Raw genomic sequence first — 12,444 nt, 5'->3', positions numbered from 1 at the left:
ATTTTTTTTCCTTCTCTTATTCCAGCCTCTCCCACACAAGGCACAGACAGAGTGTCTGACAGATTAATCCCACAGCCTTCCATTCCCAACTCATTCCTTCAGCAGGTTCCTCTACAGAATGGAACTTCGTGGCATCTTGAAGTCGTTCTTTATTGGTGACATCTTCATCTTTTAAAGCCCCAGGTCTCCAGCTCTCCATGGACATCACTAAATCAGATCAGATTCTTTATATTGGCCAATGTCAAAGTTGGACTTCAAGGTCCACATCCCAATGCCTCTGATGCAAGGTATAGGTACTGTATGCCACACACACACATTGGCCCGAGAAACACAAAGGTACCAGACTGGTCTGAAGAAGGCTCCCGACCCGAAGCGTCATCTACCACGTTCTCAATGACAGCTTTTCTATCCTCATCTCACATCTTTCCTAAGGGCAGCACAGTAGCGCAGCGGTAGAGTTGCTCCTTAAGGGCCTGTCCCACTTGCGTGTCCTTGGCACGCAAATTACGCGACCTCGTGATCGCGTTGAGGCGCACAGGCATCGTGTGGCCGCGCTGGGCCGGTCCCACTGATAACCGCGGAGGGGTATGTAGTTGTGCGCGACATCGCGCGGGGCTCTGAAATTTTTGTAGCGAACGATATCTTCGCGCGCCAACGGCCTGTCGTGTAACGGACGGCCAAAGTGGGAACGGTCCAAGACCCTGGAGCGATGCAACGTCTCAACTCCAACAGCAGCAGAAGCAGGCAAACGATCGCTGAACTCGGCTGGGGCTCACGGCCATTGCGGTCCTGATCCGCCCCCACTTCTACTCCCCGAGTGGGGCCAAGAAAATTGAAGATAGACACAAAATGTTGGAGTAACTCAGCGGGACCGGCAGCATCTCTGGAGAGAAGCAATGGGTGACGTTTCGTGTCAAGACCCTTCTTTTCAGACTGAAGAAGAGTCTTGACCCGAACTCACCCATTGCTTCTCGCCAGAGATGCTGCCGGTCCCGCTGAGTTACTCCAGCTTTGTGTCCATCTTCAAATGACGTCACTCGCTCCAGATGGCTGTGCGTACGCATTAAATCTCGCCCGATCTTCGCGGGACCGTCGCGGCTCAATTCGCGTGCCAGGACACATAAGTAGGACAGGGCTTTACAGCGTCAGAGACTGGGGTTCCATCCTGACTACGGTGCGGTCCTGTGCAGAGTTTGCACGTTCTCCCCGTGACCACTAGGGTTGTCACTGGGTGTTCCGGTTTCCTTTCAAAGACGTAAAGGTTTGTAGGTTAAATTGGCTTCAGCCAGTTGTAAAATTGTCCCTAGTGTGCGTAGGTTAGTATACGGGGTGACCGCTGGTCGGTGCGGGCTTGGTGGGCCGAAGGGCCTTCCACGCTGTATCTACAAAGTCTAAAGCCCATTCTCCTGCCTTCTCCCCATACCCCTAATCATTCAAATCTCCGCCTTAAAAATACCCAATGACTTGAACCTCCACAGCCGTCTGTGGCAACAAATTCCACAGATTCACCACCCTCTGGCTGAGAAATTCCTCCTCATCTTTCCATAGGTACGTCCTTTTATTCCAATGCTGTGCCCTCTGGTCCTAGACTCTCACACCAGTGGAAACATCCTTGCCACATCCACTCTATCCAAGCCACATGGATGGGTGACATTTTGGGTGGGGGACCCCTTCGACAGAGAGAGAGACGAGAGACAGATTTTATTCATTGGGAAGAACGAAGAAAATAAACCTGACGGGATAGCAGCTGGAAGCTTCATTACTTGTGGCTAGTAATAAAAGCTGATTCAGTCTCCAAAGGGCAGAGGACATGCCTGCCTGGCAGCTGAGTTACAACAGCAGGTGACCGGGGCATGTTACAAGTACCTAAATATGGCTCAAAGATAGACACAAAAAGCTGGAGTAGTTCAGCGGGACAGGCAGCATCTCTGGAGAGAAGGAACGGCGAGTCCCTTCTTCAGGCTGAGAGTCAGGGGAGAGGGAGATACAGAGATAAGGAAGTGAAAGGTGTGAAATAGGATAAAGGGAATGGAGATCAAGGAAAAATGTAGAATAGATCATGGTTAGCTGGGAGAAGGTGACAGCAAAGCTAACAGAGATAAAATGTAGTCGGAGACAGTGGGACTGGTCGGAGAACTGGGAAGGGGGATGGATGGGGGAGAGAGAGAAGAGAGAGAGAGGGAAAGCAAGGGTTACTTGAAGTTAGAGAAGTCATGTTCATACCGCTGGGGTGTAGGCTGCCCAAGCGAAATACGAGGTGTTGTTCCTTCAATTAGCACTGGGCCTCACTCTGATAGTGGAGGAGGCCAGGACCGAAAGGTCAGTGCGGGAATGGGAGGGGGAGTTAAAGTGTTTAACTAAATATGGCTGCTTCTCCCATCATCTCTCCAGAGATGCTGCCTGTCCCGCTGAGTTACTCCAACTCCAGTCGGTGCCAAGGTGATCACTGCTGCCCCCTGCTGACCATGTCCTCAACAACGGGTCGGAGCTAGAGAGAGAGGTTGAGCAGGCTGGGACTGTATGATCTGTTTACTGGACTGACTTTGTTTTCCTTCTATGTGTAGCTTCAACATGCCCGTTACCCCGCCAAACTAGTTTAGCTCCTCTGCCTATCCAACCCACAGCTGCACCTGTGTCTTAGCTTAGTGTATAAGATGTTGGCGATGCCGCATTTAGAGTATTGTAAGTTCGAAGATCTTCCAGCATCTGCAGTTCTTCTTGAACATTTAGAGTATTGTGTTCAGTTCTGGGCGCTGTGTTACAGGAAAGATGGTGTCAAGCTGGAAAGGGTTCGGAGAAGATTTTCAAGGATGTTGCCAGGACTAGAGGGTCTGAGCTATAGGCAGAGGTTGAGCAGGCTGGGACTCTATTCCTTGGAGCGCAGGAGGATGTGGGGGCGTCTGATTGAGGTGTATAAATCATGAGAGGAATAGATCGGGTAGAGTCCTCTTGCCCAGAGTAGGGGAATCGAGGACCAGAGGACACAGGTTCAAGGTGAAGGGGAAAATAATTAATAGGTAACTTTTTCACCACAAGGGTGGTGGGTGTATGGAACAAGCTGCCAGAGGAGGTGGTTGAGGCAGGTATTATCCTGACGTTTAAGAAAACAGTTGGACAGGTACATGGATAGGACAGGTTGGAGGGATATGGGCATGGTGGGACTAGTCTAGCTGCGAAATGTTGGCCGGTGTGGGCAAGTTGGGCCGAAGGGCCTGTTTCCACAGTCTCCTCCCGTGACTCTATGACTCCAAACCAAAACACACACACGGCCCGACGTGCATTGTATTAACAGTGTTCATACAGGTGGTGGTGAAAATATAGAAAACATAGAACGCAGGGTGTAGGAGTAGGCCATTCGGCCCGTCAGCCGGCACTGACATTCAATATGATCATGGCGGATTATCACAGAGTCAGTACCACCGTTCCTCCTTTCTCCCCATATCCCTGATTTCAACAACCCAAGAGCTAAGTCTAACTCTCTCTTGAATATGGATAAGATAGGATCGAGACTCACCAATATCGTTGACAAAGTGAAGCTGGGTCTGAGGCACCCAGAGTGGCCTGGAATTCCTCCTGTAGTCGGTAAGCTCTCTGGAGCAACGATTCCAACTTGTGGATGAACTTCCACGCTAATGATGTCCTGTTTGAGGCAAGAACACCTGTGTAAGGAAGGAACTGCATCGTTTATCATAACTTCAGTAAGGTGTAGGAACAGAATTGGCCATTCTAACATAGAAACATAGAAAATAGGTGCAGGAGGCGGCCTTTGGGCCAGCAGCGCCATTCATTGTGATCATGGCTGATCGTCCCCAATCAATAACCCGTGCCTGCCTTCTCCCCATATCCCTTGATTCCACTAGCCCCCTAGAGCTCTATGTAACTCTCTCTTAAATCCAACCAGTGATTTGGCCTCCACTGCCCTCTGTGGTATGGAATTCCACAAATTCACAACTCTCTGGGTGAAAAAGTTTTTTCTCACCTCAGTCTTAAATGGCCTCCCCTCTAACATAGAAAATAGGTGCAGGAGGAGGCCATTCGGCCCTTTGAGCCAGCACCGCCATTCATTGTGATCATGGCTGATCGTCCACAATCAGTACCCCGTGCCTGCCTTCTCCCCGTATCCCTTGATTCCACGAGCCCCTAGAGCTCTATCTGGATGGACTGGATAGACTCGGCTTGTACTCGCTAGAATTTAGAAGGTTGAGGGGGGATCTTATAGAAACTTACAAAATTCTTAAGGGGTTGGACAAGCTAGATGCTGGAAGATTGTTCCCGATGTTGGGCAAGTCCAGAACAAGGGGTCACAGTTTAAGGATAAGGGGGGAAATCTTTTAGGGACCGAGGTGAGAAAACATTTTTCCACACAGAGAGTGGTGAATCTCTGGAAGTCTCTGCCACAGAAGGTAGTTGAGGCCAGTTCATTGGCTATATTTAAGAGGGAGTTAGATGTGGCCCTTGTGGCTAAAGGGATCAGGGGTATGGAGAGAAGGCAGGTACAGGATACTGAGTTGGATGATCAGCCATGATCATTTGAATGGCGGTGGCAGGCTCGAAGGGACGAATGGCCTACTCCGCACCTATTTTCTATGTTTCTACCTCTCTTTAATGCCATCCAGTGAATTGGCCTCCACTGCCTCCTGTGGCAGAGAATTCCACAAATTCACAACTCTCTGGTTGAAAAATTTTCTCATCTTCAGTTTTAAATGGCCTTCCCTTATTCTTAAACTGTGGCCCCTGGTTCTGGACCTCCCCATCATTGGGAACATTTTTTCTGCATCCAGTCCTTTTATAATTCTAACTACCAAAATCACAGCTGATCTATCTCTCCCTCTTAGCCCCATCTCCTCATAACCCCCGACACCCATACTAATCAATATCCATCTATTCCGCCTTAAAAAATATCCACTGACTTGGACGGTAGACACAAAATGCTGGAGCAACTCAGCGGGGACAGGCAGCATCTCTGGGGAGAAGGAATGGGTGGCGTTTCAGGTCGAGACCCTTCTTCTTCAGCAAGAATACATCTTCATTCATCAGATGACGAGGGGCCGACTGAACCATTATCTCAATGGCGGCACCTACTAGGGTTCAGAGGCCAGGACGCATAATCCAGACTGACACTCTGCCGCAGATCTGGAGACTGTGCACAGTTGGGGGCGAGGTGTGGTACCGAGATCCATCTGTTCTGTCAGGAGGATATACAGGATGGTCTTGGGTCAGTTTCATCAGGGCCCTGGCCAACCCTCAACAACCCTCAACATGGGTACAGGCGCTCACTGTGTTCATATTCATAAGTGATAGGAGCAGAATTAGTCTATTCGGCCCATCATGTCCACCCTGCCATTCAATCATGCCTGGTCTATCTTTCCCTCTCGACCCCATTCTCCCAAGACACCCATAGTGATCAAGAAGCCATCAATTCCCACCTTAAAAACATCCATTGACAGCCTCCACAGCCATCTGCGGCAATTAATTCCACAGATTCACCATTATCTGACTGGAGAAATTCCTCATCTCCTTTCAAAAGGCGTGTCCTTTTATCCTGAGGCTGTGCTCTCTGGTCCGAGACTCTCCCGCTAGTGGAAACATCCACTCTCACTATTCGGTGAGGCCTCTCACCATTCGGTAAGTTTCACTGAGGCCCCTCCCCACCCCCCCACCCTTCCTTCTTCTAAACTCCAGCGAATACAGGCCCTGCGCCGTCAAACACTCGTCATATGTTAACCCAATTATCCCTGGGGTCATTCTCGTAAACCTTCTCTGGACTCCCTCCAACGCCAGCACATCCTTCCTCAGATAAGGGGCCCAAACTGCTGACAATACCGCAAATGCGGCCTGACCAGTTTGCAGGGCGTTGCGATACACAAATCAATCAGTGCTTTTCCTAACCTCACAATTATGACTGTGTTTTATAAATACTTTGAATGTTGTAAAAGTGATTTGGAATATCCAGAGGCTGTCGAATGGAAACATCTTTATTTCTCTTTTAATGAATCATCTACTTGCTCTCTCTCGTAGATCATTCGACTTTATGATATTTAGGCACTGCTTATAAATATTTAAAACACAGCCTTTACAACCGCAGTGAAAACTCACTTGATTTAATTTATACTCACACACTATACCTCAGCCTTTGTTACCAACTCTTTTTTTTTGTTTTTTTAGTATGTTTGAAAGTATGTATTTTGTGTTTCTTTGTGTGTGGGGGGTGGTGTGTGGGGTGGGGGTGAGGGGGGAAACCGTTTCGGTCGCATGGAGAGGCGACTTTTTCCAGGTCGCCTCCCCCGTGGCCTAACATCAAGGATTGGCGCGGCCTTTCCCGGAGACGCGCCCGCGGCTTCAGCGGCGGGCGCAGCGTGGACTCTCGGCGTGGAGCGGGTGAAAACCTCGCTGGGGCTCGCTGGAGGGGAGCGCTCCGTTTCGCTGGCCCGGGGCAGCCGGCAGCCTGAAGCAGCGCGCGGTCTGCACAGCTACAGCTGGCGCGGCGTCTATAGCCCGGGATCCCTCGCGGGGGACCCGGGAGAAGAAGAAGCCATCACTGCCGGCCCGCGGCCAACTTCTATGGCGGACCCGGCATGGACTTAACATCACCCCTGGAGGGGAGCTTCGACCGCCGGCCCTGTGGTCTACGGTGCTTCTGGCTGCGGCGGGGACTTTAAATCTCGACCGCCGGCCTGCGGCCTACAACAACTTAAAGCCGCGGTCACCGGTGAGGAAGAGCCGATCCTGGACTGACTCTGGACTCTGGTCCCGACCACGGGGGAAATGGAGGAGGACTGGCCAAATTTTGTGCCTTCCACCACAGTGATGAATGCTGTGGTGGATGTTTGTGTTAAATTTTTTTTAATTGTGTGTTGTGCGTTCTTTATCATTGTACAGCTGCTGACAAATTCATTTCACTTGCACTTTATGTGCAATGTGACGAATAAACCCGTATTGTATTGTATTGTATTGTTCCCAGGGAAGAGCAGGTAATTGTATCCAAGAGTTCTTTTCCATTCTTGTTAGTCATCCCCGTCTGACATTTATATATGTAAACATCCTTTCAGTTTCAAACATGCGCCGACTTCAATTTGCCCATTAATTTGCCGCACAGCATCAAATGATCAGGGAGTTGAATACCAAATTGAGCTTGAAACCGCAGACCACTGGACACAGGAACATCTTCCTCCACCATTTTGTTTTAAATACAGCATGGAAACAGGCCCTTCCGCCCACCGAGTCCATGCCGACTATTGATCACCCATTCACACCGGAGTCACAGAGTGATACAGTATGAAAACAGGCCCTTCGGCCCAACTTGCCCACACTGGCCAACATGTCCCAACTGCACTAGTCCCACCTGCCTGCGCTTGGTCCATATCCCTCCAAACCTGTCCTATCCATGTACCTGTCTTGACTGTTTCTTAAAAGTTGGGATGGTCCCAGCCTCAACTACCTCCTCTGGCAGCTCGTTCCGTACACCCACCACCCGATGTGCGAAAATGTTACCCCTCGGATTCCTATTATCCTGTTATTCCATGTTCCCCACCCACTTCCTGCACACCAGGGGCAATTAACCTACAAACCCGCATGGCTTTGGGGATGTGGGAGGAAACTGGAGCACCCGGAGGAAACCCACACCGTCACAGGGAGAGCGTGCAAACTCCGCACTGTCAGCCACTGAGGTCAGGATTGGAACCCGGGGTTTCTGGCGCTGTAAGGCAGCAGCTCTACCGCTGCACCACTCTGCTGCCCTCAGTCGATCAGTACTTTGTGCTTGGGAACGCATTCGACCCGACTTCTCCATGTTACCAAGGATGCCCTATCGACAATAGTCCCACCTGCCCATCGAGGCCAGTTCATTGGCTATATTTAAGAGGGAGTTAGATGTGGCCCTTGTGGCTAAAGGGATCAGAGGGTATGGAGAGAAGGTTTGGTTCATATCCCTTCAAACAATTCCTATCCACATAGCTGTCCAATTATCTTCCTATTATTTTGATATATAGTACCAGCCTCAACTACCTTCTCTGGCAGCTCGTTCCATATACCGACCTTTTTCACACAGAGAGTTGTGAGTCTGTGGAATTCGCTGCCTCAGAGGGCGGTGGAGGCAGGTTCTCTGGATACTTTCAAGAGAGAGCTAGATAGGGCTCTTAAATATAGCGGAATCAGGGGATATGGGAGAGAAGGCAAGAACGGGGTACTGATTGTGGATGATCAGCCATGATCACATTGAATAGTGGCTCGAAGGGCCGAATGGCCTACTCCTGCAACTGTTGTCTATTGACCACCCACTATATGGAGAAAGTTGCCCCTCAGGTTCCGATTAAATCTTTCCCACATGTCCTCTTATTCCATGCAGATGAACTGGAGCTCAGCTCTACCTACAATCTGGGAGTGACTGGACTTTGTGAAAGGCACAGCAGTGTTGCAAGGTTGCGATAGACGGTGGCGCAGTGGTAGAGTTGCTGCTTTACAGCGCCAGAGGCCCGGATTCGATGCTGACTACGGGTGCTGTCTGTGTGGAGTTGGCACGTTTTCCCCGGGCGCTCCGGTTTCCTCCCATGCTCCCAAAGTTGAGCAGCTTTGTAGGTTAATTGGCTTCGTTAAAATTGTGAATTGTCCCTTGTGTGCAGCATAGTTTAGTTTAGTTTAGAGATACAGCGCGCAAACAGGCCCTTCAGCCTACCGACTGGCGATCACCGCACATTAACACTACCCTACACACACACACACACACAAGGGACAATTTTACATTTACAACAAGCCAATAAACATACAGACCTGCCAGTGTACAGGGTGATCGCTGGTCGGCACAGATTTGGTGGGCCGAAGGGCCTGTTTCCGTGTAGTATCTCTGAACTGTGCAGCTCCACACTGCCTTAGTCTATATCTGGCAGTGGCCCTGATACACAGTGTTGGGCCTAGCAGGCTGCTTCGGCAAGACCTACCTCCACGTTTTCCTCGGCGATGGCGTCCCCTGCTCCCAGTTTGACGGCCGTGCAGCTGGCCTCCTCCTCCTCCTCCACCTGCCCGCTGCGGAAGCTCAAGGCCTGCTCCCATCGCTGCAGAGCCTCTTCAAACAGCTCCATGCCTGACAGAGGTGCAGCAAGACATTAACCACAGGAGCAAACAGCGCAGAGAACGCAGCAAGGACACTAAGGCAACCAAAGACAGAGAAGAGGGTGAAGGGCATTAGGTCACAAGTGACAGGAGCAGAATTAGGCCATTTGGCCCATCAAGTCCACTCCACCATTCAATCACGGCTGATCTATCTCTCCCTCCTAACCCCATTCTCCTGCCTTCTCCCCATAACCCTTGACACCCGTCCTAATCAAGAATCTATCTATCTCTGCCTTAAAAATATCCACTGACTTGGCCTCCACAGCCTTCTGTGACAAATAATTCCACAGATTCACCACCCTCTAACTAAAGAAATTCCTCATCTCCTTCCTAAATGAACGGCCTTTAATTCTGAGGCTATGACCTCTGATCCAGTTCCCAATGTTGGGGGAGTCCAGAACCAGGGGCCACAGTCTAAGAATAAAGGGAAGACCATTTAAAACTCAGATGAGAAAAAACTTTTTCACCCACAAGAGTTGTGCAATTCTCAGCCACAGAAGGCAGTAGAGGCCAATTCACTGGATGAATTTAAAAGAGAGTTTGATAGAGCTCTAGGGGCTAGCGGAATCAAGGGATATGGGGAGAAGGCAGGCACTGGTTAATGATAAGTGATTGTGGATGATCAGCCGGGATCACAATGAATGGCGCTGATGCCTCGAAGGGCCAAATGGCCTCCTCCTGCACCTGTTTTCTATGTTTCTATCCTAGACTCTCCAACTAGTGGGAACACCCTCTCCACATCCACTTTATCCAGGCCTTTCACTATTCTTTATGTTTCAATAAAGGTCCCCCCCTCATTCATCTAAACTCCAGCGAGTACAGGCCCAGTGCCGTCAAACGCTCATCATATGTTAACCCACTCATTCCTGGGATCATTCCTGGAGACCTCCTCTGGACCCTCTCCAGAGCCAGCACATCCTTCCTCAGATATGATGCCAAAAATTGCTCAAAATATTCCAAATGCGGCCTAACTAGTGCCTTATAGAGCCTCAGCATCCCTTACAGGGATCGCACCATTACAGGGTGAACTTGCATTTCTATAGCACCTGTTGCCATCACTGCAAAGCCAAACTAAGGAACCTTCTCTTGGAAGTGGACATAAAAAAATCTTGCGTTAAACCAATAAAAACTACCAAAGAAATTCCTCAGATAGACACAAAAATCTGGAGTAACTCAGCTGGTCAGACAGCATCGCTGAATGACTAATTCTAATACTTTATCTCTCATTCCTCATCTCCTTTATAAAGGTAGGTGCTTTTATTCTGAAGCAATGGTCTCTGGATCTAGACTCTCCCACCAGTGGAAGCATCCTCTCTCCACATCCACTCTATCCAGGCCTTTCATTATTCGGTAAGTTTCAATGAGGTGCCCCCTTCTTCCTTCTAAACTCCAGCGAGTACAGGCCCAGTACAGTGCTGTCAAACGCTCATCATATGTTAGCCCACTCATTCCTGGGATCATTCTCGTAAACCTCCTCTGGACCCTCTCCCCAATCTCAGCACATCCTTCCTCAGATATGGGGCCCAAAACTGCTCACAATACTCCAAGTTCAAGTTCGCATTTATTGTCATTAACCAATTAAGGTACAGTGAAATTTGAGTTGCCATACAGCCATACTAAGTGAAAGGAACACAATACGCCCGAAAAATAAAATTTAACATGCCAAATGCGGCCTGACCAGATCCTTGGAACAGTGTGGCCGGAATGTAGGAAGATTTGAGATATAGCGTGGAAACATAGGCCCTTCGGCCCACCAAGTCCATGCCGACCAGCGATCCTCCCACACTAACACTATCCTACATGCGCTAGGGACAACTTATAATTCTACCAAACCAATTAGGCTACAAACCTGTACGTCTTTGGAGTGTGGGAGGAAACCAGAGCTCTCGGTGAAAACCCACACGCTCACGGGGAGAACGTACAAACTCCCTACTGACAGCGCACTTGGTCAGGATTGAACCCGGGTCTCTGGCGCTGTGAGGCAGCAACGCCATTGCCATGCCACCATGTTGCCTGCATTGTCAAGTAGGGAACATTTGTGGGGAATGGGATTACTCTGGAAATAGCATACAACGACTCAAGGGGGACAAAATGGCCCCTCTATGCTGCAAGGAAACATGAACTATTCATTCGATCCAGCATTCAGAATTATTGAGGAAATTATTGAAGGGCCACGACCCAAAATGTCACCCATTCCTTCTCTCCAGAGATGCTGCCTGTCCCGCTGAGTTAATCCAGCATTTTGTGTCTACCTTCGGTTTAAACCAGCACCTGCAGTTCCTTCCTACACATTCAGAATTATTTGCATGGCTGTAATCCCACAAGGTGCTACGGAAATGCAAGTTCTTTATTTCTAGAATTTCATCTTCCTCTCCGGCCTGTGGTTAGTTACACGTCCCCATCCTCCCAGTCGCTTACCCATCAGGTACAGGTTTTCTGGAGTTGTGACCGGCATGTTCACCAGGTTGATTTCATTGTCTTCTGCCACCTTGTCCCACAGGTTGGATCCGGCGCACAGACAGCTCTGGGAGGAGTTCACACTCTGTCCCTGCATACAAACGACAAGCTCACCATGTCATCAATGGCTCCTCCAAGCAATGAACGACACAACATGCTTCCAAGGGAAAGTTCATAACTTCAACGTGATCGGAGGTGAATTAGTCCATACGACCCATCAAGTCTATCATGGCTGATCTATCTTTCCTTCTTAACCCCATTCCCCTGCTCCCCATAACGCCTGACACCCGTACTAATCAAGAAGGGTCCCAACCCTATGAATCGCTTCCTTAAAAATATCCATCGACTTGGCCTCCACAGCCTTCTGTGGCAATGAATTCCACAGATTCTCTGACTAAAGAAATCCTTCCTCAGATATGGGGCCCGAAATTGCTCACAATACTGCAAATGCGGTCTGACCAGCACCTTATAGAGCCTCCCCCTGTCCCACTTAGGAAACATGAACGGAAACCTCTGGAGACTTTGCGCCCCACCCAAGGTTTCCGTGCGGTTCCCGGAGGTTGCAGGTGGTTGCCAGAGGTTACAGGTAGTGGAAGCAGGTAGGGAGACTGACAAAAACCTCCGAGAACCGCACGGAAAACTTGGGTGGGGCACAAAGTCTCCAGAGGTTTCCGTTCAGGTTTCCTAAGTGGGACAGGGGCATCAATTCGGCATTACATCTCTTTTATTTTGTATTCTAGTCCTCTCGAAATAAATGCTAGCCTTCCTTACTAACGTGATCATAGACCTACAGTGGCAACAGTAAGTCAGTCACCCATTGGTACACTGATCCATTAGACTTTAGATATAAATCGCAGAAACAGGCCCTTCGGCCCACTGACC

At 49.5% G+C, this 12,444-nt stretch overlaps 1 protein-coding gene across 1 annotated transcript in view; it reads right to left on the bottom strand.

Moving 5' to 3' along the window:
- Window positions 1-12,444, bottom strand: part of miga1 (mitoguardin 1) — a 65,698-nt gene that overhangs the window by 38,979 nt on the left and 14,275 nt on the right. The window contains 5 exon segments of the mRNA XM_033029038.1: window positions 3,515-3,527; window positions 3,529-3,621; window positions 3,623-3,640; window positions 8,934-9,076; window positions 11,524-11,653. Of these exon segments, the coding sequence (XP_032884929.1) occupies window positions 3,515-3,527; window positions 3,529-3,621; window positions 3,623-3,640; window positions 8,934-9,076; window positions 11,524-11,653 (397 nt within the window).

This window comes from Amblyraja radiata, chromosome 10, assembly GCF_010909765.2.
Source record: "Amblyraja radiata isolate CabotCenter1 chromosome 10, sAmbRad1.1.pri, whole genome shotgun sequence".
NCBI lineage: Eukaryota > Metazoa > Chordata > Chondrichthyes > Rajiformes > Rajidae > Amblyraja > Amblyraja radiata.
Note: the sequence above shows the minus strand (reverse complement) of the source record. Positions and strands in the feature narration are given on the sequence as shown.